Source organism: Tinamus guttatus, unplaced genomic scaffold, assembly GCF_059628265.1.
Source record: "Tinamus guttatus ecotype Peru unplaced genomic scaffold, ASM5962826v1 Tinamus_guttatus_pri_ptg000423l, whole genome shotgun sequence".
In the NCBI taxonomy this organism is placed as follows: Eukaryota; Metazoa; Chordata; class Aves; order Tinamiformes; family Tinamidae; genus Tinamus; species Tinamus guttatus.
Window position 1 is genome coordinate 4617068 of NW_028288957.1, and position 27949 is coordinate 4645016.

General features: G+C 50.3%; 2 protein-coding genes across 2 annotated transcripts in view; one reads left to right on the forward strand and one right to left on the reverse strand.

The window, feature by feature from the left end:
* The first annotated feature begins 1601 nt into the window (after positions 1 to 1601).
* The window catches only part of SLC4A4 (solute carrier family 4 member 4), a 142828-nt gene continuing 116480 nt past the window's right edge, over positions 1602 to 27949 (forward strand). Inside the window, exon 1 of the mRNA XM_088531675.1 lies at positions 1602 to 1621. Within this exon, the coding sequence (XP_088387801.1) occupies positions 1605 to 1621 (17 nt within the window). The 5' untranslated portion in view covers positions 1602 to 1604. The remainder of the gene's footprint in view (positions 1622 to 27949) is intronic.
* LOC148593283 (uncharacterized) lies at positions 24209 to 27905 on the reverse strand. Its single transcript, XM_088531495.1, has 3 exons — positions 27872 to 27905; positions 25620 to 26342; positions 24209 to 24246 (listed from the first exon to the last, which is right to left on the reverse strand). The coding sequence occupies exons 1-3, from the start codon at positions 27903 to 27905 to the stop codon at positions 24209 to 24211; spliced, it is 795 nt and encodes a 264-aa protein (XP_088387621.1).

The window sequence follows — 27949 nt, forward strand, 5'->3', positions numbered from 1 at the left end:
TTCCAAAATTGAGTTTGCTGCAGCGCGGAGACCAAATATTGATCAAGACGCCTGGTGCTATCAGAGATGCCATCTGAGATGTTTTCAGTGGTCTGATTTATTCATTAGTAGAAATGAATATGTACTGTCTTCAAAGCCTATTGATTTTTGATGTTCTAAAAAAAAAAAAAATAGTAGAGCAGCTACTAGAGTGTGCAACTGGACCTTACCTTTGGGCTTTGTTGAGCTTAGATGCGCCGCATGACCTCAGTGTCTGCTTCTTTCAGGCTGTTCAACTGGGGCCTTTGCTACTTGTCTGCCTGACGAGGAGACTAAAAGCAAAAGTTGATTAATGTTTGTGACCTAATATATACGTTTGAGACATGGGGTTCTACTGGAGGTGGAGATTAGCACTGAACTGCTTTCAAGCACAGTTTTAATAAACTGCATGCAGCTTCACAGAGGAACAGTTTCTTCCTTTATGTTGTTGTTCGTACTCATGAAAGCATGAGTCTATATATATATACATATATATACACAGGTGTGTGCACGTTTCAGCAGCACCTCCTGTTAGGATATGAGCAAGACCACCTCTGGTTTATGAAACCAAACTGTGAAATGAGTTGGCTGAACAGTCTGCTCGCCCAGTTTAAAGCCTTTTCTCCACTCTTTGCATGTGGCTGGTGTCTAGGTCGTGTTTTTGAACCCTGAGAATACCAAGAGCTAAGTGTCCAGTGCATGAATGAGCTCCCTGCCCGCGGCGGAGCACATCGGATGCAGTCCTGCTTCCACTACTCTGTTTTCTCTGCCAAAGCTGTCCAGGGGGTTTGTGCTAATGTTGCCTTTTCAGCTCACACTTATGGCATTCCTCTTGGATTCCTGATGTGGATTATGTGATGCTTTCCTCGTTCCTGTCTGTGCAAGAGTTTAGGAAAGCTCTGAGGTGCTAACGATAGCCAGAGGGCTGATGGTTTCCCTGAAACTAAATGATTAGCTGGTGAGAGCATTTTAGAGGGTGCTGCCAGCTACTTGGCCTGCTGGGTGTTGCTTGGGAGGAAACACGGCTTATTCCACTGCTTAAAAAAGGGAATGTTTATTGATATGAGCCGTGTTGTTGTCTTATTTACTGACTGTTTTGGAGTGTTCCCTTCTCCAAGGAGAAGTCTTGGCTGCCCGTGTCCCTCTCGCCATGCCCCTGTGACCCTGCAGATGAAGTCAGCGTATCAAGCTACGGGAGAGAGCCCCTTAAAGGGGCTGTGGGAACAGGATTTCATCGCAGCATGTTTGGAGCACAGGTGGGATAATAAAGACAGTGGTCAGCAGAGCAGGAATGCCCATTTCCTGCAGGGTGGGATCGGCCTGTGGCGATGAGCTCGGTGGAGCTTCCCGGGGCAGAGCCTCGAGTTGTCTCCTGTTTAGCTAAGTTCCAACTCCGCGCCTCAAAGGCAGCGTGGAGGGAGTGCACGGGCTCTCCTCTGCCCGCTCCTCTCCCTTCCCACCCAGTTTGGATTCCGTGGTGCCGGGGCTGCGGATTGTATTCCCCTGCCCCGGCAGGCCTCTGTGCTGCGCGAGGAGGCTTCCAAAGGCCCTGGGCTTGCTCGCTCCGCAGAGCTGCGTGGGTGAAGATGTGCTGCTGGTGGAGGTGAGGAGCTGAAAGGGGATGTGGGTCACGCTGTTTGTTTGGTTTTTTTTTTTTTTGGGGGGGGGGAGGGGCGGGGGGAGTGGTTCCTGAATGCATATGGATTACAGAGCAATGCCCCTGCCAAAATAGACAGCACTTCACATTTAGTCATGCCCCGGGCTTATTTTAGTCCTGCCGTGGGATTCCGAGCGTGAGTGCCTATCATTAGGTAGTCACGTCACCAGCACGGCAAGGGAAGAGCTGGCACGCACGGGCGCCGCGCTTGGCCACGGGGCAATGCCAGCCGGGCAGCTGGTGCCCACGTGGGACAGGCTCTGCCTGGCCTCTCCACGTGCTGACCTTGTTCTCCCGAGCTGTTCAGCTTGGGAGCAAAGAGGGGACGGAAACGGTGCCGCTAGGAATGTTGTTCTGCCAAGGCTGGGCATGCACAAGGGTGGTCAATGCGGAGTCGCTGCGCTGGAAGCTGCCTACAGGAACTTGGGGAGCTCAGCTGCAGGATTATCTGATGTTTCGGGGCAAGAACTGCAAAGCTCACCAGGGAATTAGCAGTCGCAGGGGCTAGGAAGGCCAAAGCGCTGTGCAGGAGATGGCTTTCAGCAAGGAGCATCTTCTAACATGGACATGCAACACAACGTGGAGACAGAATGTAAAAATGCAGTTGCAAAAGTGATTTTCAATGCTAATGACTAGTTTTGCTTTCTGCTTTTAACTCAGAGTTAACTTTGAATGTATGTAAGTGATGAAGACATTGTAACTGCTCTTGGGAGTAAGATGGGACTCGTGTGTAAATACAGGATTAACACTTGATGGGGGCATCATGCGCTGTTTTCTTGAAGCACTGGGAGAATTTCCTGGCAATTGTGTTGGTTGATTTACAGCCAAATGCATTCAGGAATGCCCTTTTTCTAAAGCATACATAGTGAGTCTACTTTTTCCTTTTGTGGTTCAAGTAAATGAACTCCCAATCTCTGTGCAACATGCACAATAATCTCAAATCTCATTAAAACGGAAAGAAGCCTAAAGCTTAATGTGATGATTTTGATTTATTAGCTTCAATAGTCACGATTCTTCCCATGTTGATAGTGTTTGTCGTTAAATGGAGCTGTTGGCACGTACACATGAAAGGCCTAGGAGCGATAATAAATATAAATTTATTCCAAGGCCTGTAAATATCATAGGCCTGTTAAATGCCATTCAGCCTTTAGGACGGTTCGACGAAACTGCGAACAAATGCAAGAAACACCATAACTTAATGCCCCAAGATGAGGGACACCGCCCTGCTGTAACTTGCATGTTAACCACTGCGTTCGCAAGTTACGGTGCCTTTAGTCTGGATTTGGAGCTGCCCGCTTGGCCCAGGAGGGTGGCACCAGCACAGCCTGACCCCAGCCCCGGGCCCTGCCAGGCGCTGGCCGTGGTGCTGGAGGGGAGAGGTGGCACCATGGCAGCCCCATGCTGTCCCTGGGGCGCCTGCCGTCTCCCTGGCACCAACTGGGGCCCACATGGGCCCGGTGTTGGGGTGGCCCTTGGTGGCCTTGCTCTGTCCTAGCGCCGTGCCGGGACTGCCCTTCCCTCCTGCCTGAGGCATCCCCGCCGGGCAGGCGGTGGCTCCTTGCATGGAGATTTTCCGCAGAGCAGGGCCTGGCAAAGCACCATGAGGCCGTGGTGGGCCTCGCTTTGAGCCTGCTTGAGCATTATTTGCAAATGGTTGGAAGTAGGAGCTTCATGCTCCTGGGGCTGCTAGCAGAGAGAGGTAACGTAGCTGTTAGGTTGCGAGCAAATAGCATCTTGTTTGAAGTATCTGGTGTGCAGGTTACCTGTTCCCTGAGAAACATCGTATGGACTTTTAAATAATCACTACAGGAACGAATAGTCAAATGGGGAGATATATATATATATATATATATTTTTTTTTTTTTCTGCCATATGTTATACTGCCAAATATATCCACCTATGTTTCTGCTAGGATGCCACAGCAGAGAAAGCAAAGCTTGCTTTTTCACATCCCAGGTTGTGTTTTTGATCTGCTTTCTGACCCTGTGAGCAGCACTCAAAGCGGGTGTGTAAATGTCAGCAGAAGCTTTGAAGCAGTGAGTTGGAGGAGGAGTTGCAGCCTGTTAGGGTTGGAAAACTCTTGTTGTCTTTGTCTCCATCATTAAGTCACTGTTGATGTATTATTTGGGAATGAAAACTGGGAGTGATACGGTGTTCCCAGGCAAGAGGAGAGGATGATCAAATGCTGCCTGTCACTGTCAGCTTATGCGTTAACGCCAAGACAGGTTGTTTAAACACTTTCTGGAATGCTTGGTCACAAAATAAATTTGTTCTTAAAGTATTACACCTGCCCAGCTGCTTTGGTTACAAAAGTCAGAAATTTCTGCTTGCTGCCAGAATGCAGCCTATTCTGGGGAGATGCACGAAGGCGGTGTCAGCAGCCAGGAAAACTGCAGCCACCTGGGACTCAACTGGAAGAATTTATACAGCTGCAATGCGGTCATCTGTGGGGGATTGCGAGTCCGGGGTTATGCCATTGCGCATGGGATAAGACCTGTGCAGTCTCTTTTGCTGAAGTCCTTGGGAGCTGGCTTCAGTGCTCTCTCTTAACAGAGCCCCTTGGAAGAGCTGATTTTGGTGGTGGTCAAAACTGCCTTTGGAGAAGGTTAACTGCTTGATGGGTGTTAGGTCATGCTTGTGACATTGGGTGGCGGCAACAGGCGTGATCAGACTGACTCGAAAGAGCAAGGGCTGCCCTGTCATAAACCGGGCCTCCCGGTCATGCTGGAATTTTGAGAGAAAACATCTCTCCGTTTTAGCTCAAACCTACTTGTCTTGTAAAGTCTGTCTGATACTTAGTGCAATACAGAAAACAGATATGCAGGGGGATGACTGGCATGAAAGGACACTTGCTAAGAGCTGCCCAGGTTTTCTTTTCCTTTTTAGAAGAGCTCTGAATAGTTTCAGATGACTTCATGACATGTGGGAGAGGATATCTCCAGGGCTACCACCTCTGCAAGACGTGGGATGGCTGTTGTCAGCTCCCAGTGCAGTTGCAGTGCTGCTCTTGTAGAGTGGTGGCTGAGACATGGGGGGTTCTTGCTCTCTGGAAAAAAGCAAGAATCATCCCGTCCCGCTGCAGCAAACTTCCTTCGGATTGTTTAACTGCCACTTTTCATGCTTATAAAGCTTTGCTAGTATTTCGGGTTAATAACACTTTATAATAACACTTTGTGGCAGGTTATGAGAGGACTTGACTTTTGTCAGGGATGCTGAGACACAGAAGTTTAGTAATTTGCTTGTAGTTACCAATCTCAGTGCAAAGGCTCAATATAGGTGGTGGTGATGCAGTTTTTCTTGAATTATCTAGGGATAGGGCAGAATAGTTAGGGGTTTTTGTCTGTTTTGTTAAGGAAAGTATGTTCAAACAGATTAAAGCCTCTGTACACTCAGAAGTTCTACTGAATCCTAATCTAAAGCTTTTGGTTGCAAGGTGAATTTATAAACATATAGCAAATGTATTTACACAAGGGAATGTGACAAACATGTTTAGATTTTACTTTGTATCATTGTCTTGTAGCTGTTTGTGTTCTCACTCATCTGATTTGCAAACATGAGTGTGTCATAGGGTCATAGATAAAATTAGATATGTTGCAATGGTTGTAATTCATTCTTCCTGCTTGCTGGTATTCAGTAAAACTAGAAAACTTAAAGGGATAATGTTCATCTGCTCTGATTTTAGCTTGAAATGAAGATGACTTTTGTTGGCTAGAGTTACTGTTCAGGAGGGTATAGCAGTGCCCAAGAAACTAGCGGGACGCCCAGGCGAGTCGTTTGAGAGGGTTCACACAACATCCGCCACAAACCACTGGCTGTTGCTCCAATACAATCCAAGCAGATGCAATGGTGGATAAACACTGAGTAACTCATTAAAGAGACCAAGAAACGCAGGTAGCTAAAGCGCGGCAGAGATGTGGGAAGGATGTTCATGGCTGGGAGAGCAGATTCAGAAGAATCACCATGTGCCAGCGAGCAAAGCAGAGGTAGATCAAGAGCTCCGAAGATGGAAAGGATGGCAGAGCCCTCAAGCTCCGTGGACAGGATGGAATGGGAGTCCTGGCTATAGCGTTGACTGAAGTTCTACTAGGAAGCTTCGTGCGCAGCATCTTTTGTGCCATCCTACCTCAGCAGAAGGATTCCTCTTTCTTTGTGCACAAAGGACTTGAAGGACTTTCTCAGGCAGCATTCCCACTAAAATATGTGTGACTTTACCATCCAAATTTAAAATTATTTTTCTTCGTTTATTCCAGCTTGTTATTTAGGTAGGTTGCTCTTCATGTTAAAAAAGATGACTGCTATTTTTAATGCTTTTTTTTGTCCTGCTTCAAAATCAAAAGTAAGGTGAGCCATCCATGTGTGCAGCAGGGCTCCATAACTGCTGCCTGTTCCTATCCTCCTTCCAGAGGCAGGATCCTTGCTCCATCACCGAAGCTTTGTACCATGATCTCAAGGTCAACAAATGGAGACCTGGGCAGACTGCTAAAGGAGGTCCAGTCAGCCACAAAATCACCTCTGAAAATGCCTTGCTGTTCAACCTCAAGTAAGAGGGGATATCTGAACTCTCAGGATGGTTATTTCAAAAAAATATGCCAGGTATTTCAATGGAGATGCTTGTCCGAATTAGCTGGAAGAATTTTGGGTGATGTCAGGAGAAGTGAATTGCCCCACTTCACTGGGTACCAGCTCAGGCTCAAAGATAATACTATAATATTTACTAACCTGAGTTAAATTTCACTGCTTTACAAGGCAGGAAAGGAGGAGAAAGACCCTGTTAAAATGATCTCTAGGGTCCATTTTGGAGTTCTTGGTTTTGGTGGCCTTTCAGCAATGCTCAGGCAGGCTGAGAGTAGCACTGGTGAAGTTTCTTGGCTTTACAAAAATGAAACCTATTTTTGGCATCTGGGCTATTTCAGCCAGCGGTATTTGTGGCACATAACAGCATTTTAATGACAATTCCACAAATAAATGTGCCAACTGGGTATCAGCTGAGAAAAGAAATGGCCTTTTTATGTCTCTGTGTCACAGATAAATTCCCTCATGTTTGGAGTTTTGGCATCTTTAGTTGATTGCTCAAGTGTAAGAAGAAATACTACAGGGCTAAATATAATGATTTTTAATACATGACCCTGCAAGCGTTCTGCTAATTTTTGGGGGGAAATATGGCAAAATGGCTTACAAAGCAGGACTTTCTAGCTAATTTTCTGCCTGCGCAGGAGTGTGAAGCATCTCGAACAGCCTTCTTGTTTCTTGAGTGTGAAATAAGCCTTAGAAATCTGTTATATAAGAAGGTGCTTAAATTTTTTGCAAACATTTTCTGCTTAAATTGTGTGCTCTTACGGATCTTTTGTAGCATTGGCGACGTGGTGTGTTATCATGTGAAATATAGGCCTGGGATACTCTGTGTCGTGTATGGTTAGCTGTAGGTCTCCTGCGTCTCTTCCTTGGAAGAAAAGCTACAGCAACCATTATTCCAGCACATAACTGGATGGTGCATCTCTGTTGCTGTTGGTGCTCAACGGGTAACGTGCCTTATATGTGGAATTTGGGGCATAGGAAAGTGCAAGGAACTAGAGCAGTTTGGGCAAGTGAGTGGTATGTCAGTCACTGCTGAGCGAATCCCTGGTCCTTTGGGTAAAGTGAGGGAGAGGGGCGAGTTACTGCACTTCCTCCCTATCAGTAATCCCCAGAAATAAATTCCTTTCTTCTGCGCTTCTCCAAGGACTTCGTAAAAAGAGTTCAGAGTCTTTATCCCGGTGTTAGAGACTGGGAGACTGAGGCCCCAGGCAGCAGGACGGAGCGGAGAAGGGGTAACTGGCAGCGCCGGGGCAGCACGCTCGCGGGCGAGAGTGTCGTTTTCCATCACGTTGCGCTGCCTGCGTGTAATCTGAGGTAACGGCAGCGCGGGGAAGCAATGCCTGCAACATAATACAAGAGCCAGGGCGCTGAGGACAACACCCGTCTATAAATACAAGTCACAGGTGTCTGCGGGCACCGGAGCAGGCGCTCTAGGCAACAGGGCTTGTTGTTTCTGAGGGGCCGGGGCCGGTACCCTGCTCCTCTTGTGTCCGTTTCCTTGAAAAGCCATTTCTCCTCCTTTGCTGAGCACTGTTAATTAAGAGGTGTTAGGGATTTGCATCCATGCTTTCTCTCCTCCCTTAGGGCTACCTTTGGCCTAACTCTGCCCCCTTTGAGGTCACTTGGACAGTTTCTGACCCAGCAGGAACAGCGTCAGGGCCCTCATGAGAGCTCTTGACAATCCCTTCCCTTAAAGGGAAAGTTAGATGCGTAAAATAGTTTCAGAAGCCACGTGGTACAAACAGTCATTCTAGACAGGGCATATATAAATAAACGGTTGTAAAACATGTGGAGTTAATGCTGTATCTAAAGCAATTCTTAGTGTTACCTCAACACCTGTAACAAGCGGAAAAGATGGGAGAGGTGTATCTATTTAAAAAAAAAAAAAAAAAAACTTATTTCGAAATGCCTGGAAGAGAGAGGGGAAAAAAAAAAAAAAGAGAGGACTTGGGACTGAAGTGGGATATCTCTAGGAGAATGTGGTGTTTCCTCTTCTCAAAGAGGGCCTGGGAGGCGGGAGCCTGGGGGTGGGCACAGCACGGGGCTGGACAGGCCTCCAGGCAGCAGCAACCAACCGGTGTCTGCAGCAGCTCTGGTGGTGCAAGAGAGATATTTCTTGGTAAGAGAGAGACTGGGACCTCTTCTCTTCCTGGCGCTTGCGGGTGCAGTAGGGATGCTGGTAACAATGTCTAGACCTCGTGTAAGAGACAGGAGAACAGCTCTGCGAGCAGATCTGCTTTGGCTTTCAACCCCCCTCTCCATGATAGACTTGGCCTCACACCTACCTGCTGGGTGTGGTTGATTCCGGCCTCAGCAGCAGCAGGTTTTGAGTGTCCTGGGCTACAAAACAGGTTCGCAGGAGAAGGGATCGGCTTTGGCTTGGCCTTTGTGTCTCTGTCTGTGATGCATCTTTAAAGATACCTCCTCAGTGTTGTCTGCTATAGGGTGCTCCAGTATACCCTGTGACTTGTTTCTGTTCCAGCAGTAGCAGGCAGAACTGTACAGTTTAATATGAAGTTAAAAACAGCTTTGTTTTAAAGCACCCTCCCCTACCTGGGTATTAATTTCCATGGAGTCAAAGCATTACAAATTCTCTTGGTTTCTGTGACGGCTGCAGACTGAACTGGGAATATTATTTCTTCCAAGCAGAGTTTTAATGATATCAACAAGTAAGTGTTTTTTGTTTTGTTTTGTTTTTCAAACCTACCTAAATCATTACAATCTGTTCTGTCTTAAAGGAGAGATAACGACTGAATTTTGACCTGCATTCTTCTAACATGCTTTTTCTCTCTCTCTCTCTTTTTTTTTTTTTTTCCTTTTGCATTTGAGCTGAGCAGTTCTTTATTAGGTGTTCTTGGAACGGGTAACAGTATTGCCTTGGCTTTCTTCCTAAGTAAAAGTTAACCTAAGGGTGCCATTGCAGCTTTCCAAATAATAATAATAATAAATGAATAATCTGACAGACTCGGAATCAGGCTGTGGTTACGCATTCAAGTGTCTCAGGTCTGTATGTTAACAGGTAGTTTGGCAGTACCAGCTTCATTTGGATAGAATCTGAAAACACAGACGAGTTTGTGTTTCGTAAAGCAGAATATACTGGAGCACATTGCATCCGAGCTGGCTGCGGGAGGATAGATGGTATCTCTTCCGCCATAAACATGGATCCATAAAACACTGGAAATGGTGCAGTCTGTGCTCAGTCCCCTCTGGCTGTGGAGCTCTTGTTTTGCTAGAGCTCTCCCTTAACACCAGGCTGTCTGGATTTTGGCACCAGGACTTGTATTCCTCAGTTATTGCTATGTTGGTAAGTTCGGCAGGTTACTTGGAGAGCTTGAAGCTGGCTGGTGGTAGTTGGCTACGTAGTGGTGGGGCTGGGAGAAACCTTGTTGAAGGCCATGCATGTTGAGGGCTGCCTTAGGTCTGAGGGAACTGTGAAGTACCAGTTAAGCTCTACTGCGTAACTAGGCTTTGAGACATAAGAAATGCTGGTGGGGAGTCTTTGCCTTGAGGCTTGAAAGGGAGCTGGAAGGGCTCAGAGGACGTGCGTGGCAGCTGGTCTAACAAACCACAGAAATGGGAGCATCGAGACTGTCATCTGTATGGGGGAGAGAGACACCAAAAGTGCCAGATCCCCTGGGACAGACAGACAGGCTTGAAGATGCAGCGAGGGGCCCTGTGATGGAGAGAAGGGGCTTTTCCCCATCTGCTGCTGCCTGGCAGACACAAAAGCCATCTCCTTTTCTGCTTCTGCTGCCGTTGAGGGAACCAGTGTTGTGTGGCTCTGTAAATAAAAGGGCTTGTATCCCTATGTCTGAACCACTAAAACTTTTCCTATAGAAACTACTCACAACCAGTGGTTAACTTCAGGGGTCAAAAAACAGGAAATATTTTCCACATTACACAGCGAATGTGCTGCTGCTGTGAACATTTTATGTATGACTTTTTACCATTCTTTATATCGAAGCTTTTTGGGTTTTACAGCTTGTTCTCCATATTTCCCAAAACTCCCAGAAAAAAAAGTTGCAAGAAGTTGAAGAACTTCTCATAAGTGTTATGAGAAGTTAATTATGGAAGGGAACTCTCTTCTAACTGGAAGTTAATAAAGCATTTCTGTTGCTGGAACCCAAGCTTTATGTATTGGAGAGCAGACTGGGCAAGGCACTGAAGTGGGATGAAACCTGGTGTCATTCCATCCTTGCTATAGATGATGAGTAAGTTAATTCTTCTTTCCACTTTCATCTGTAATGGATTTTTTGGTGCACCTGGTCTACCTGGGTGATAAACATTATGGAGCGGACCCTGTCCCTGACTCTCTTTGCACAGCAGAGTTTTGGTCAGAGCTGCGTGCTGGCGAGTTCCGTGCACTCGTATCCAAATGCTGGAGTTCTCGCCCCAGCTCCCCTCACTTACAGCAGCTTTAAAACAAGTACTACAGTCATTGCAGTTGATTCCTGCTGTAGCTGAGCAGTTTCCAGAAGATTTGCTGTGTTGGGAATGGCTTTCCTTGCTCGAGTACAGTGGGTGATGGTCTGTGGTGGAGGAGGCAGCGCGCCGTGCCCCGTCCTGGCAGAGGTGATGGCCGTGGCGAGGCCATGTCCTCTGAAAGCCCGTGGCAGTGTCTGCGGCACGCGTCTCGTGTGGGGCACCCCCAGCCATGTTCTGGCCAGGTGGTTAAACCTTGGTTTTTGAGCCCACCACCTGCTGAATGCCAATAGGAGCGTCATTAATAGTAAGGCAAGTGGCGTTGTCATCGTCCCTAAGAAGGGGAGAGCACGGTGTAGCTCGTGGATGAGCCCTGAGAGGGCAGGGAGCTTCCCTGCTTGCGTAAATCACGGGACTGGGGCAAGGCCTGGGCTCTCGGTCGCCCCTTGGATGTGAGGCCTCTCTCGGCCTCCCTCCTAGTGCGCAAACCTGCCTGCCAAGGGCCGGATGCAGTCGGGGTATGTTACCTCACGTGGCGAAGCCGCCCTTGGCCTGCGCGTTACCTGCTGTGGGAGAGCCCCGGCGAGGTCATGCGGCTCCACGGGCTGCCGGGGAGCAACGCTCAGGGCTTGCGGGGTAGGGGTTGCTCACGGGCAGGACGGCCCCTGCGTCGCTTCTCCCTTCCCCGGGAGGCTCTGCCTCCTCCGAGCGGCCCAAAACTTGACTGCTCGCATTTTTGGAGCCAGGGCAGGCCTTGGGAAAGGCTTAGGTGGGAATAAATCCAGCGGCCTTGTTGGGGGAAGGTGTTGCGAGGAGTGCTAGGTGAGCAAAGGGCAAGCGAGGCGAGCGGGGGGCGAGCTCCCATGCTTGGAGAAGGGCTCCCAGCGGCCGGCGAGGAGGCGAGCGCGGCCGCGGGCCCCGCTGCGGCGAGCAGCTTGGAGCCTGGACAGCTCGCTGACTCGGATTAGTTTCAGTGTCAGCGAGGGAAGGGCTCAGCTTACGCACACGGCGCACGCGAGCGCGGCATAGTAGTGACTCGCTGCTGTTCGTTGCAGACCCCGCACCCTCCGCTGAAGGCTGCGGCGCACGGGATGTCGCCCCTACCTTGCCCTCACCCCGGCGCTGGTTGGCGTCGCTGCTCCCAGTGCCTTTTTCAGCGGCTTTCGAGGGGACGCTCCCGCAGTCCGTGGTCAAATGGAGCAAAATGTCACAGAGGGAGACTATTTTCATCCCTTTCGCTGGGGGGAGGGTGGCGAGGGGAGGGGAGAAGGGGACCAGAATAAATGTCATAACAGGCCTGAAGTTAAGGAGTGTTCCTGCAAGCCAGGGCTGCGCTTGTGGGGCTCGGACTTGCTGAGCTGGAGCGAATGTGGAAGGTGGCGAGCTGTCGTGAGCCGCTGTTTCCCCTCCTGCTGCCACAACTGCATGGAGCAGCTGGTGCTGTCGAGGGACTGGAGGTGGGTCTGTCCCACGCTGCCGAGGGTCGGGATCGCTGGGGAGGGATGCAGCGGCTTCGGGGCAGAGCTGCGGGCTTTGCCGCTTCCCTCTGAGTGTTCCTTGTCAATGGAGGGCATGAGCGATGCACGAGTGAGTCAGGTTCTGTTGGTTTAATGCAGGGGAGTTTGTAGGTAGTCCTGGAAGCTGGAGAATCCTCTGAATCCCGTGATTTGGGTCTTTGCAAGTGACTGTGATACGCTGTGCTTTACAACACACGTGAATGGGTACAAGCATCCAGTGGAAACCTGTCCTTCTTGTCTTGTGTTCCTGCTTGCTTAAGAGATGCTGTGTGGATGATTAGAGAGTGATTTCATGAAAATCCATTTTTATCCTGTGTACGATCTGTCTAGCCTGTGCTAGCATATTACAGTTACTCCTTGGATAACATCAGTGTTGTGGTTTGTTGTCAGTGGGAAATGGTCTTGCTCAGCCAACTTCTTGATCTGTGAAAATCATTAAGATTAGTAGCATAACGTCTCCCTGGAACGTTGTGATAGCAAGATGAACTCTGTGCTCCGTGTTGGGAAAAGAAGGGGGTTATATCCATCTGTATCACTGAGAAACTGGTGAATTTTTTTTAGGCCTTAATCTGCAGCCATAACGACACGACTGTAACCTGCAATTATTAATTGGGAGCAGCGCCAATAAACACTGCAGAGCCGGAACGGATATTCCGGGAATTATGCAAAACCAAGCTGGGAGCAGAGCAGTAAGGGGCATGCTCTGGGATAACTGCATTCCCAAGGAGCACATGAGGGGCGGGGAAAGCGTGTCAGTGGGCTCAGTGGATGGCAGAGACACCTGGACAGAAAAATACGGGATAAATATATCTTGGATATATCTTCTGGATATATCTTGGATATATTTTCTGCTTTTCCATATTTGAAAGCCTCCTGAACATGTCATCACCCTACATCTGCATGCTGAAGATGAGCACTTTGATAAAGTGTGATTGATTGTGCTAAGTGTGACAATAATAAAGGGCATGTCTAAACAGACAGTAAATATTTTCCTTCTCCTGTGGAAAATGTTTGCACGTGAAGACGGAATTTAGCTTTTGTCAGCCAACGAAATCGTTGATGACACCAGGAGAGGAACCCTCTAATGAGGTTGATCTCAGGCAATAAATAAATAAAGGGCTGATTAGTGCTAATTTAGGGTTGGGAGGAAAAATGCAGCGAGTGCTTTTGTTTATATCCCTACCAAGGGAATGGCATACGCTGGTGTCAGAAGGCGGAAAGACCTTTTCAGAGGCAGGCTGGTGGGAAGTGGGGCCCGCGTACCGAGAGGTCGGTGGGCAGTTGGGGACGGCCCTTTCTGAGCCCGATGAACTCCCGGGTGTTGGAGGATGCGGAGGCTCCGTGACCCGCCTGGGGCCGGGGCTGCTCTCCCCTCTCTGCGTTGTTCCCTTCATCCCAGACCTGCTCCTGTCCTCTGGCAGGGTGCAAGGGCAGGAGGGCACTGCGGCTGGCCAGGAGACACCGCGTTAAGGCAAAGTCGCCTCTTTCCTGACACCCTTGGAAATAACTTACTGGGAGAGGGCTGGCGGGTGCCCTTAGCTGCGAGCGGAGGTGAGAACGCAGGAAACCTAACGCTGGCTTTCAGCCAGAGCTGCTTCTCCCTTACGACTCCCATCCCATCCTTCCTGCTTTTATTCCCTCCCTGCCCCCAAAGCATGGGAATGTAGTAATTACATTTTGACCCAGTTTCCAAATTCACTGTACCTTAGTCATTGGAGAAAAAAAAAAAAAAAAAAAAAAAAAAAAAAAAAAAGGGGGAGGGGGGCGGCAAAGAATTAAGAATGAAAAATAGCCACTAGCCAGTGCCAATAGAGCAGGAATGTCGGAGCACTGTTGGAAGTATGTGCTAAGAGATTTGTAGGACAGCTGTTTCTGCGCGGTGTTTAATGAGAAAAAAAGAAAGAAGTGCTGAAGTTTTTGGTGTTGGATCTGTGATACACAAGCCTGGTCAGACTCTGAGGTCCAGTGGACTTCAGATACAGTACTCCAAGCAGAGGTGCCTGGGTCAAGTGCCTGGATTTTCAAAACTTGGCCGGAGATGTTGTGGCAGCCTTTCTTGCGGTTATTTCTGGCAGCTCCGGCTGCCAGTTGGAACGTGGGGCGATAGATATGTGTGGAAGTGGAAAGGAATGGGTGTGAGTGCTGGTGTGCACAGGAGCCTTTTAATAGAAGCAGGCTTGACTTAAGATTTGGCTTCTGAAACAAGCAAAGATTTGGGGAGCAGATGTAAGTATGAAATCCAAAGCAGTTTCCTCCTTCCAGCTGTTAATATAAGAGGCTAAAAACCATCCTTTGAAGTGATTTCCAGCAACAGTTAATGTTGCTTTGAATCTCCCCGTCAGCCCTGCAGGAGGGCTCCATGTGATGAGGAAGTCAGAATTTTACCTCGGGAAGCAAGAGAAGAAGAGGGAGAGAGGGAACTGAGAAGATCTGGCTCTGAGGGATGAGCAAACAGCCTTCTGATGACTTGTGCTCTGCACGTCCTGCTCCGCTGGTGTGTCTGACCTGGACTTGGCCATCCGCGGGCTCTCTGCGGGCTGCCCCGCGTGGCTCTTCGGTCCCTCAGATTGCAGCTGAAGGCAAAAGGGTGCCCAGGAGGATGACTCTGCGGCTCTGCTGCAGGCAGTTCCAAGCTATATGTCGGGAGAGGGTTGCTGAGGTGCCTGGCAGATGTCCTTGATGTGGTAGGAAGGACCTCAGGTGTCAGATGGGACCATGGTGGTGGGGGGAAATGCAGGCACAAAGTTCAAGGCTCTGAGAGAGGGAGATAATCCCCGTGTGTTTGCATTAGTAAAATGTTATGTGAGATTCTCCAAAGGAAATATTTTATTCTGGTGTTTTGTGAGCATAAACTGCAAGCTTCCCCTCTGACAGGGTTTTAAGGAGCTCCGCTGGGACAGGCTGTCCCGCTGCGTCCGTCAATACAGCGTCGTGCGCTGAGTCCCATCCAATACACGTGGTGTCCTCTTGGGCCGGGGTCTCTTCTTGCTGCATAAACGTTGAGGAGAAGCCTTCAGCTCGTTAGTTCCTGCGGTAGCAGACGCTGCTTTGGCACACCTTTACCTCACGTACGAGCGGTTCTTGCACATTCCTGGATCGGGGATGCTCCGCAGCCGCACACTGCCAGCGACCCTTCCCGTCACGGCGCTGCCTCTTTCCCATGCCTGTGTGGAGGCCGCTCGCTGGAGCCGTCCCGAGGAGCACCAGCAGGAAGCGCTTGGGGAGGTGGTTTCAGCAATAGGTCTTGTGGGCAGGTTCTCCTGAGCGCGGTTCCGTGGAATTTGCTGGCGGGGCCTGCGCGCAATTCGGCTATTGATCTGCTCGGCCTTGGGAGCAGCGGCCGCAATATTGGCGGGGCTGGCCAGGGTGTGGTAGGGTTTTTATCTGCGGGTGTTGAACGGGAGGGGGCTGCAATCCTGTACGGTGTATTGGGTGTATTGCTGTATCGCTTTCGGTGGACTTTCAGCTGGGGTTTCCCTCCCCTCCCTCGTGAAGAGTCGCTGCGATTCAGACTCCCTTCCCTGCTCCTCTCCCTGAGCTTGCGGCAGCTGCCGGGCTCGGGAAGAGCACGAGGGAGCAGCCAGCTCTCAGCGATGCTTTTCCCCTGAAGTCCCATGGCTCTTGGAGCAATTTATCCTGCATTATTTGCTGCTTCCCAAGCAAATGTAGCACCCCCAGTAGCCCCAAAGACACTGCTGCTTGGCAGGGAGGGATAGTGCTCACCCCTTGTAAATAGCGTCTGCGACCGGTTTTGTTGTGATCGTATGTAATCCGAGGTTTTGCTTTATGTGCTGGACTTTATTTATTTTTCACCTTGGTTTGGATTGGACTTTGCAAATTTATCTAGTTTTGCTCTGCCCCTCTCCTAGGAGACTTTGCACTTCGCGTTCCCTTGAAGTGGTAAAGACCTTTCGGAGTTGCCTGGGCTGCTGGGAAGCAGCTGTTTGCTTTAAAATAGTCTGGTTCCATTGGAATTACCAAACAAAACATTTAAAAATCATTATGTCTTCAAAGCTTTGTTTATAAACCATACATTTCTGGGTAGATTTGACTTGGCAGAGTTTCCTTCAGATGTTTTGTTAGGGATGCATTTATATGAAAGAGTCAAGAAAGAGTGAGAAATGTGGAAATCCAAAACAGTAAACAATTGTGCTGTTATTTAATCCTTTGAAAGGGGAAGCAAATTTTTATGGTGGCCCGGAATAGATAACGGAGTGACAGATATAGGTTAGTCCCAAAGCAAAATAAACTTTTGGTATGCAATGTTAGATTGTATGTGGCATAAAATAATCTGGAATTTAGAAATGAAATGATAGAAGGGGGAACATGATCAGGGTACTTTGTTAATTTAATGGAGCTTATTGGTTGTTCCTGCCTAGCCTTTTTCTAGGTATCAAAAGAAGGTACCCAGTTAAGAAAGATGCAGCCCTTGAGAGGCTAATCCAAGGAAACCCTCTGTATTCCCTGTTGGGAATAAGGACCATGCAGTGTCCATCACAATGGTATTTAGCAAAGGCAGGCCTATAAATGTGCAGGTTGCAGCCTCTTGTGCCCAGAAGAGCTTTATTCGGGTCGCCCCGGTGGGCAGCCTCGCGATGCCGGCACCGGCACTGGACGCAGCGGTCCCAAGCGGAGCGCTCCCGCAGAGCGGGGTTTGGGGAAGCGGCGTGCAGGGCTGCGCTCCGAGCTGGGGAGCGCGCGTTGGCTGCGATGCCTTTCCCCCTCGTCTCCGGTTCCATGCCCGGGGCCGGGCCGCGGTTCCAGCAGAGGGCTCTCGAGCCGCGCGGCCGCTCCGGGCCGCCGGGCAGGGCAGGAGGCCGCCGCAGGGAGCGGGAGCAGCGGCAGGGCCGAAACGGGCAGGCCTGGCGCGCGATCCGCGACGCGGAGCGGCTCCCGCTGCTCGTGTCCCGGCCCTTAGCAGGCTGGGCTCGGCTCGTGTCACGAATGAGCGCCTGTAGGGAGGTCGTCTGACAAGGCAGCTGCCTGTTCCCTGCTGGGTTTTGCTGCTAACCTAGGCGGGAATGTGGGAAAATGTGGAACCTGCTGATCTTGTTTGAAAAGCCAGTAAGTGTAAGCTCGCTTCCAGTATACTCGGAGTAACCAGACAGCAAGGTAACGCTGTGCCGGGACTTTGCTCTGTTTAGATTTCCCAGGAAGGCAGTGAAAAGAACGGACAAACACCTATTTTCTTGGGGCTTGCCCACAAGCAGGGAACCCAAATATGGGAGCAACTGGATTGCTTTTTCATGGGTTGTTGTTAGGAGTTAGTGCTGTCGGACTCATCTGGCTTCTTTTATTTAGCTCACCGTGTAGTGGAGGAATTCACTATATTGAGTTCAGCAACTAGAATGAAGGGTGTACCTGTCTGCAACAAAACAAACAAGGAAAAGCAACACGGCCTCTCGGAGCGGTTTTGGTCGGGGGTTGAGAACATGCACGACTGATTTTGTTACAGCAAAGAAGGTTACTGGGAGGCACGAGAGCTTTCTGGGCCGAGCCCACGTTGGGAAGTGTTGACTTGGCATTGACTGTTTTGTCAACAAAGTAAAATGACACAAAAACCCTCTTGGAGACGCATGCCTGTAGTCTCTCCGCACTTAGTTCTTTTTGTTGAAATGCTTACGTGCCTCTGAGGCTTCCTGACTGAAACTGTATTGCTCTTGGTGTCATCTAACACTGATACAGAAGGATGTTGTCCCACGCGTGTGTTTCTCTGCACGCAGGATGCACTTGTTGGAAATCTTGGCTGAGACAGCCGGCTTGGCTCTTGGTGGAAGGACTCCTGGACACGGTTTTGCTAGGGTTTTAGATTGCTGATGTGGTGATGGTATATTTAAAGACCGACTTGAAGCTCGGGCGTTTTAATGCCAAAACAACTTTTAGCCACAAATTAAATGCAGAGGTTTGAGCTGATAGTATTTTAAGTTAAATGATTTGTGAGGAAATGAACTGTGAGCTAAAAGGTAACTGCTAAGGAGGGCCAAAGAGATGATTTTCCTGAGGAAGGTAAACACAACGGAGAGGGGGGAGGAGGGGAAACCTGGCGCGCCATATTACTTGTCTGGGTGGCAAGAAGCAATAGGCATCCCCTGAAGCAGCTCAAGAGGGGAACTTCCTCGTTATTTCAGAGAGGGATGTGAGCCTGAAGGTTCCTCTCGGCTGGAATTGCGGTGTTAAACGGTGAGAAGAGTGCTGGAGCCCGAGCTGTCCGTGTGCCTGGGGGAGAGGGGAGGAGGGTTAGGAATCACGGAGGTATGTGGGTTAAGGCTTGGCTGTGCTCGACTTGTGCATTCACTTCGTGCCTGGCTTTGGTTAACACAGCAGCTGTCATTCGTTAAAATGAAACATAGCTTTAAAAAATGAAAGTCATTTTGCCCTGGTCCGCGAGCATGGGAAACACAGGTTGTGCAGGAGTTTGATTTATTATTAAAGGGAGCAGCTTAGGCCCAGAGCAGAGATCGGAAGGCGCCGAGAAGGAGCTGCTGGAACGGCACCTCCAGACGGATACCCGCGTCCAGAGGCTGAGGAAGGGCCGTGGGGAGAGCAGCGGGGGGCCGGCTCCCCTTCTGTGCCCTCTCTGCCCTGACCTGCGAGTGCTGCTGCTTTTTGGCCCGTGCAGCGTGTCTGCTTGTATCCCCTAATACATCATTTGGACAGGTGACAAAAGCAGGGCTCGGTGGGTCAGGAATTGGCTGGTTTTCTCCGCGGAGCAGCAGTAGCCACCGTCGATCCCCGCGCGCTCGTGGCCTTCCCAGGGGCGGATTGCTGCTCGGCCGTGATGCCTGGGTGCTGTTTGCAGAGCCCAGTTGCTTTACAGTGTTTTCCAGGTCTGCTCAGGGTGGCCGGGATGGCTTAGCTCCGTGCGGGAGCCACGGCCTGTAGCCCAAAGGCGGAGAGGCCTTTTGGCAAGGGGACGCTGAAGGAGCCACCGGTGGAAAGCCCTTTCGGAAGGGCGCTGCTTGGAAGCAGGAGCGCGTGGGAGACGGGCTCCAAGAGCTGAGGTGCGGGCGGGACGGATGGGGCTGTGTGGGATGGCGAGGCTGGGCTGGGGAGCCGCACTTCCCTGCGGGCGCAGGTAGGAGCGTGTCCCGCCGCGCGCCGCTGCCCCGGGAGCCCGTGCGGGGCCGCCCCGGGCCCATCCCCGCGGGCGGCGCGGGCTCCCGGGCGCACGTGCGGGCGGTGCCGCGCGGCCCCGCTCCGCCCCCGCCGGGCTCCGTGACGCGGGCGGGCGGGCGGGCGGGCTGCGACGCCCCGGGCCGGGACGCGCGGCCATGGGAGCGGGCGAGGGGACGGCCGAGCCCGCGGGCGCCTTTAAATGCGGGGCGGCCCGCGCGCCGCCAGCGCCGCCGCTCCCCGCCGCGCCGCGCTCGGGCCGCCGCCTCCTCCATGCCCCGCTGAAGCCGCCCGCCGCAGCCGCCCCGCGGCCGCGCCGCCGCCGCCGCCGCGCTGGAGCCGCGCCGCAAGGCCGAGCCGCGCAGGTGAGCACGGGCACCCGCCCCGCTGAAGCCGCCCGCTCGCGTGGGCGCTGGCGGCGCCGTCCGCGCGGCCGCCCCCGCGGGCAGCGCCTCCTGCTCGGGTCGCGCTCCGGAGGAGCCGGGGCGCTGCGGGCTCCGCGGGGAGCCCCGGCCTGGCCGTGGGTGCAGCCTCGCTGGGAGCCTGCCCGGGCGGAGCAGCCTCGTGCGGGCGGGAAGAGCCCTCCGCGATCGCAGAGCTGCCCCGAAAGTCGAGTCGGGCACCTCATGTTGAGCCAAAGGGCGGATCTTAACAGCGCGGCGCGGGCAGTTACCCCGTTCTGCCGCACAGAGTTTGCGCTGCCTTTAAAAGTGCCTTTGTGCTTATGGGCTGCCGGCTATTCCTGAAACGTACAGAATTTCCATTAAAAAAAAAAAAAAAAAAAAGGAGCTTGGCTCGCTGGGGCTGACAGAGCATTAAGAGCTGCATGTTGTGTGGGAATAGAATTTGCTCCCTCCTAATTGCTGATGCGAGTCTGCAGAAGCGTGCCTGCCTCTTTTTGGCTTGAAATCAAGTGCAAATTGTTTGTGTGTTAACAAGAAGGTAGAGGCGAGACCAAAAAGCCCCCCCAGAGCTCCTCAACCCCAGCAGCCGCTTCACGGCGGAGTTAATTTTGTAGCTGCATTTTCCATTCATAAACGGTGTGCTTAAACGGGACTGCGTACGTGTGCCTGGGCGTGCTCACCCGCCTGCCGGTGTGCATTGGGGCTGCCGGGCTTGCGGGGTCTCTGCCCCTCGCTCTCCTGCGAGTAACGGGGTGCCGAGGGCTCGTCTCGGGGGGTTCTGCAAGGCTTCGGTCCAGCTGGTGCTTTTCGCTCTTGCTAAACTCAGCAGGATGTAAATGCACCTGCTCGCAAGCGCCGGGACCGCCTGAAGCGCGTTAGCGCAAGCTCAAGCGGTGCCTTCCCTGCGTGCCCCCGTCAAATCCATCGCGGTTCTGAAACAGCCCCCCCGTGGTTCTTCCTTTTCCAAGGCAGTGTCACGGGGGTGCTTGCTGTGCCGCCTTCCCCTAGCACCCTTGCTGAGCGTGAGGTTCGTGTCCATAAAGCCGGGCTGGACTGAGAGAGGAGGCTCCTTGCAGCTGCCTTGCCAGCGTGTCAGGCTCTGGGAATTGCAGTGCGCTCGTGGATAGCTCAGGAGGACCGGGCGGCTGGTGTGTTGCTGCTGGATAGAGTTGAAAGTGGGGCGAGGAGGAAAAGGGGAGGCTTTTTTCCTTCTTTTTTTTTTTATTTCTTTAGTTCTCCTTTTATTTTATTTTATTTTTTTCTGTCTTTCCTCCATGGGCGGAGGAGGGATGAAGCTGTTGTGCGTGCGCAGGGCATTGCCCCCAGGTTCGCAGCCTGCGCGCGCATCCCTGCAGCTCCCGTGCACTCGATTCAGTGGGGCTTCTGCGGCTGGGAGCTGTGGGTTGTTTCCCTCTCATCTTCCACGTTGTGGTTTTAAATCGAGATGCTCACGGGCAGTCGGAGAACAAACCCCGATGGGTTCATTTTCCGCCGCAGTGTTGTTCCTAGCTGGGTTTGAAAAGGAATTCTGTAGGGGAACTTTCAAAATAGACTTTTGTAACCCTCCTGTAGGTGCAGGGCAAACGCTTCCCTTCCTGATGTCTTGCGGTGATAAGAAAAGGTTGAATTTGTGCACAAAGTGCAGTTCAAAGAAAAACATCACCGTGAGAATGGGAAATGGGCAGCTGCTGCTGTTTCCAGAGTTCCCTGCTGATGGGGAAGGCTCCTGGCTCTGTCCCTGCTGAGATGCTTTTCCCACAGCTGGTGCCCTGGTCTGCAGGGCTCCCTGCAGGGCTGAGCCGCTCTGTGCTGCCCCTTCGGCTCGCTCACACCAGGGCGGCAAGGAGCCCACGTGGATGCCCTCCGAAGATCAAAAGCTTGGGGGTTAAACCTCTCCTTGGGAGCTGGCTGCGCTTTGTGCCGGGTCTAAGGGTGCCTGCCGGGACACGAGGGGTGCATTGCTGCTCGTACGGCACCGCGCGGCGCGCTGGGCGACGCTGCCCGCAACGACCACGTTGCGTTAGCGAGATCGCAGCCTGCTCGTGCCCCAGCCACCTGCCTTTCGTAGCCTCTCGTTGGGCATTAGAGGAGGAGCGTGACCCCTCGCTTTGAGCAAACCAAGGGGTTCTGGTAACCGCTAAGGGGCCTTGTCACACTGAGTCACTTGGCCGCTTCAGGTTCCTAACGCGCTCCAGAGGCTCTGCAAAACCCGGGGCTCCGTTGGCAGCTCCCGTGCATAGAGGAGGGTGTCCCGTTGCGCGGACTTGCCGCTCCCGGTGCGAGGCAGGCTTCTCCTCCACACAGCGGGCCCGGGGAGGCAGGAGGCTTGCTCTGAAGGACCTTGCAAGTGCAAATATAGCAGAACTGTTATTACGGAGTTGGTGCTGAAGTGCTGCCGCGCGCGGCACGGCTGCTTCGTCTCTTGGCGCTGCTGGGACCAGCCCTGAACGTGGCGTTGCCCCTAGCGTCCTGTTTCTCCTGACCTGGCCCTGGATCGGGCTGCGCGTCTCCTTCGGTGATAAAACAGTGTGTGGCTTCAGGAGAAAGCTACGGAGCTTGGAAAATACCTAGGGAAATACTGTGGCAGTCTCCTGCAGGGGTTGCCTTCTGTATCCTGGTCTTTCTAGACCTTTATGATACTGGTCGTGATTAAAATAAAGCCTGCTGTGAGATGGGGTATGGCTGGTTATTGCTTGGAGTACTAAAGCACAGGGGTTACTGCAGCCTTTGGGGGTCTGGAGGAAACACAGCCCAGATTGGTGTCTAAATGTAGAGCTGGTGAAGTGAGAGGAGAACAGGGCACGTGTAGAGTGTGATAGTGAGATGTGACCCATCCTGCTCGGGAAGGACCCCCGGGCTAAGAGTGTGACTAATCCTGCTGGGAACACGGGGAGAAATTGGGAACGGCTCTGTTTGCTGGTATTCCTGGTGAGAGGAGTTGTTGAGGAGCCCACAGGGGATCACCACAATCAAAATACTTTGTGCTGGCGGCTCGGATGAACTTTCGACATCGGGATTCCAGAAATGTTTGTTCTGAGCAGAACTAGTCCTGCCAGAGAGGTGAGAGGAAAACTAAAGGGGAAAAACTGTCTGCATAAAAAGAAAAAAAAAAAAAGTGTGTGTATGTATATTGATACATATATATAAATATATGCACACATATGTACATATCTGTGGTGAATCTGTTTTTACTGTTCTTAAGGAAATCAGTTTAAGTGGTGAGGGAGTCTTCCAAGCACCAGCATTTCCAATCCTAGCTTTATTATATAACTACATGTGTAGGTTCATATTTCTGTTTTGATACTCCTTGTTAAATGCTTCATAAATGCTGCCTAATAAATTTCATTTTAGTAAACCTTTTAGGAAGTCATTTTAGTGAGTTCTGGACTCATAAATGTCATGTAGCAATGCAAATTAGAAAGTTTGGACTTGTCATTATTGGAATTGTCCAATGACTTCGTTTAAGACAAAAGATTCTATTGTATTCTGTTATTAATGGTAATTATAATAGTTTCATTTATTTCTAATGTTATCACCATAATAAATGGTAATACTTAAAAATATTTGGAGGTTCTAAAGGGTCGATAGATTTTTATGACACACCTCTCCTTAAAAATAAGCTCGTTTCTATGAGGTACAGTCCGTAACCAGCCAGAGACTGTGAAATTGCAGCTCATTATAAATTAGAGAACATTTGTCTTTGCTTTTTCAATTTAGCTTCTATTGGCTACAGATTTTTCTTTTTTCTTTTTTTTTTTTTTTTTTGCTGCAGAATTTTAGAAGGTGTTATTGAACTCTCTATTTTGGTCAGTTTGAGTGCTCCTGCCTCTAAATCAAGAAGTTGGCTATTTCCACAATCTGCCTAATTATGAAAACAAATAATAGTGAATGAAAAATTGTGCTCAGAAGCGTGGTGGAAATGCTATATATGCTTTCTCTTCTTAACCTGCTAAAGGTTTCTGCTGTTAATCCGTGAAATTAGCAAGACGGGTTAAACTTTACAGGATTCTTCCCTGGGAGAGACTGAATTTTACCTTCTTTTGCACACTGAGCTGGTATTAATTCATAATCATAGTGGCTTTGCAGGTGCAATAAATTGCTGGAGTTCTCCTCACTTGAACCTGCTTTCTCTAGGAGGCTTGGTGTTTTCTGCTACTGATCTCTAAACGAAACAACGTGCAGACTTTGATATCAGTAAGTCCTTATGCAGGTGATACCATCTTGAGTCGAGTGAGGGGAGTCCTGCGTGTCAACTAGTGACCTTGCAGATGTTTACGTTTTGCCCTCAATAGGTGCAGAAACAGAGGTTTTCAGCTTCAAGATGAGAGCTTTCCTGCCTTAAGGGTTTCTTTTTCTTAACGCTTTTACATTTTTAATCCCTTCCCGAGTTTCTTGAGCTCCCTCTCTAATTTCAGCTCCTCACCTTGACTGCGAGGTTTCAGTTGACTGCTTTTATTGTACCTGTGGCTATAAAAGTGACGCTTCAGACATGTCGTCAACCCTTACACTTGAAAAGTGTAAGGATCTTTCAGCGAGGTTGCTAAATATAAGAAGACGCCGTTTAGGCTGAGGTTGGGAAAGAGTTGCTCAACAGCTCGAGGAAAAGTAGCCTCCGAGTACGTTGAGCCTCTGGAGGTGCCCTGGAATTGCAGGAAAACTAAAGGTGCTCCTTGCACGTGGGAGCTGGGCACGCAAATTCTGCGTAGCCCTCGCGGTTGGCAGATTGTGTTTTTTTGCATTCGTGAAGCGGAGCATTTTACCCCAACCCGTGTCCGACGCGAGTAGCGTGATGTCACTTCCCCGGCGGACAGTGGTGCTTTGAGCGGAGCTGCGGCGCGGCCGGGCAGCAGCTCAATAGAGCGCCCTGTGTGTCCTCCTCAGCGCCAACAATAGGGGCAAGGAACAAGGGGCCGGGCGCTTTGTTCCCCTCCGTCCCCACGCCGCGATGCTGCTGCTGGGGTGTATGTGTGTGCTTACAAAAGGCACTGGGGTGAAGGAGGCTGTGGTGCGATGAGCATCCGGATCGGCGCCTCGAGGAGGGTTGGAAGTGCATCTGATCACAGACAACACGTTGGAGGTCACTGCTCCCGGCGTGGCGTCGCGGGGCGCCGATTTCAGCGGGGCCGTTCCCTTCCTCCTGCCAAGCACTTCAGCACAGGGGACTTGTGGCCCTTGGGCAATTGAAGTGATTGAGCTTAAAGGCCGGGCTTAAGTGCTTTGCTGGACCGAGGCCTGCATGGGCAGCGCCGCTGATAGGAGCGACGTGCAGCGCTGTTAGGTCCGGTATCCGAATTGACAGGGAGAGAGAGACAACCACCATAGATATATTGTCTTTTATTAATAGAAGAAAGATAATAAGTATTACCAGCTAGCTGGGGTCCGGGCTTTCCCACGCAGGGGTCACACCACGGACCCCGACCACTTCGAGCGTCCCTCTTTTATACCGTTCTTACCCAAGAGTGTTCCCCCTCCCGTTTTCCTGTTTTGCATTCTTGTTAATGTTATCTATTTTGCTGAATTAAAACATCTGGATAAGCAGCCCCCCTATCATCCTGATTGAGGGCAGGGCACCCTAACCCCGCCACCTATCAAGGGTCCAGACCTTGCCATGAGCAGGGCATCCTGACCCTGCCATCTATCAAGGGTTCTGCCCCTGCCATGAGCAAGACATCCGGACTCTGCCAGTTATCATGGGTCCTTGTGCTCTAAGACTCAGCTTATTCTACATTAGCTATTTAACCCCTACCTTCCCTGCTAATGCACCCTACATTCCCCCCTTTTTCTTTTGCTAATATCAGAGAATCCTTTCTCGATCTTTCTGAGTTTGTCGCATGAACATTATGTGCATAGAATTAACTCGATTTGTAGCTTTTTCCATTACCCCCATTACACATTTCCACATTATACAGATACACAGTAACAGTAATAACAGAATTACAAATACGCGTAATCCTTCTTTTATCAGTCCTGATATCCACCCAGGTAACCCTCCAAACAACGACTCTAGCCATCCGTCCATCAGTCCTTCTTCCCGTGTTATCTTCTGAGTGTGTTCCTTGAGCCAGCGCAATTGTTGTTGAATCGATTGGCTATGGTCCGACAGGTTAAAACAACATAGTCCTTCAAACTCCTCACATCCCTGTCCATGGGCGAGGAGCAAGAAGTCTATAGCCGCTCTGTCCTGTAGTAGTGCGTGTTGCAGGCTGTTCTGATCAATCGGGAGTTGTTCCAATACCTCGGTTGTCGCATTTGCTTGCTTCTCACTCCAACAGGCTAACTTCGAAAGCTCCCTTAATGCATTTCCTGCTGCAGCTCCTGGCACAAAGATAGCTAAGGCGACCCGCGCGGTTACAGATATTAATTGTACATTATCATCACATTCCGGTGTTAAACCAAGGGAACGCTTTTGCCTTCTTTGTTCCTGCTTCATAGTTAACAACTTAGCTTTAGACGGGGCTATCACTGCCAGTTGCCCTAAATAACACGGTCCCCCATAGGCATTCTTAGGTATTCCCTGCCATGCTCTATCCCCACAAATTAGAAACACTCCATCTGGCAAGGCCTTAGCGGTATCATTATTCCATAGTAAATCTGTCCTCTTATGTACCTGTCCTGATGGATCCCCCCCATATGCTCCTAAGGGTAATCCCGCAGGGTACCGTTCTTGTAACCCATCGACTGTCCCATTTATCCCACAGAATGTCCCGTTTGCATATATGGGACCGAAGGTTCCATCTCCTCCTATGGTCTTACGCCAGTCGAATATTGGGTCGGGAGATACATCAGTCCAACCCGAAGCATTCCACCATTGGGGCCTAGGGCCTCCTTCAATTATAATGTTCCATTGTGCCAGGAGTCTCACTCCTCCCTTTTCTCCAAAAAACTTGTCCCCAAACATAAAACACGTTTGGGTCCAATTATTGGAACTATTTCCAATTGCTTGTGCCCCCATCAAATTGAGCTCTTGGGGGTCCCAAGGCAATGAGATATTTAATCCCTTAATTAGCCTTACGGCACATTCCGAGGCACTTACTACCCCTGAGCAGTTTCCCGTAGATACCTTTTTAAAACTGTTGTCATCAAATCCCGGCTTCCCAAACAAGCAGGTTCTGAATGGATTACTAGCGGTGGTGAGGGACAGGCAGAATTCCTGATTCCCTGTGTTATTTGCCCAAGTCACCCACATATTACTTCTCTCTTCTATGTTGTATATCCCATTAGAACACCTCAGAATCATAATTAGCAGGACCATAATTACCCAAATTGTGTTACTGTACATTTTTCCTAATTAATTTCAATTTCAGAGGATTGTTACTATTCCTTCGGACCTCCCACTCCTCTGCTTTCTTCCGCTCTTCTTTGTTTAGCTTCCGGACGTGGGAATGGTGAATCCAATGTCCTATTCCATCGACCTTAACGGCAGTGGGTGTTACTAAAATTACTACATAAGGTCCCTTCCATCTGCTTTCTAATGTTTTTGGGTTATGCCTTTTTACCCACACCCAATCTCCAGGTTCGATATCCATTTCTGACCCCTTCTGATTTCTTTTATACCAGTTTTGTAGTAATGGGAATAACTCATCTTGTATTTCTTTTAAGATCTGCATCTCTTTCCTCATTCCTGAGTTTTTAGTTATTCCCTTCCTTATCTCTAACGGATATACTGGGGGTAGGGTCCCAAACATTATTTCAAATGGTGTAAAGTCTGGTACATATGGAGTTATCCGAACCCGGTATAGGGCAAAAGGTAGCATTGTTACCCAGTTCTCTTCAGTCTCTTTTACTAGCTTAGCAAGGGTTTCCTTTAAGGTTCTGTTCATCCTTTCCACCTGACCCGAACTTTGAGGATTATAGGCACAATGCAATTTCCAGTTGGTTCCCAGTGCTCGGGCTAATTCCTGTGTAACCCTTGCCACAAAAGCTGGTCCATTATCAGACCCGATGCTCACCGGTATCCCATATCTGGGGATTATTTCTTCCAAAAGTTTTTTCGCTACCACCTGGGCTGTTTCTTGCTTAGTGGGAAAGGCCTCCACCCACCCTGAAAAGGTGTCTACTAATACCAACAGATATCTATATCCGTATTTACCTGGTTTTATTTCTGTAAAGTCTACTTCCCAATGCCTTCCAGGCTCACCACCCCTTTCCCTTATACCTTCATGTACCTTCCTGATCCTCGATGGTTTCATTTCCTGGCATGCTTGACATCCCTCTATTATCCCTCTTAATATTTTCCTCTGATC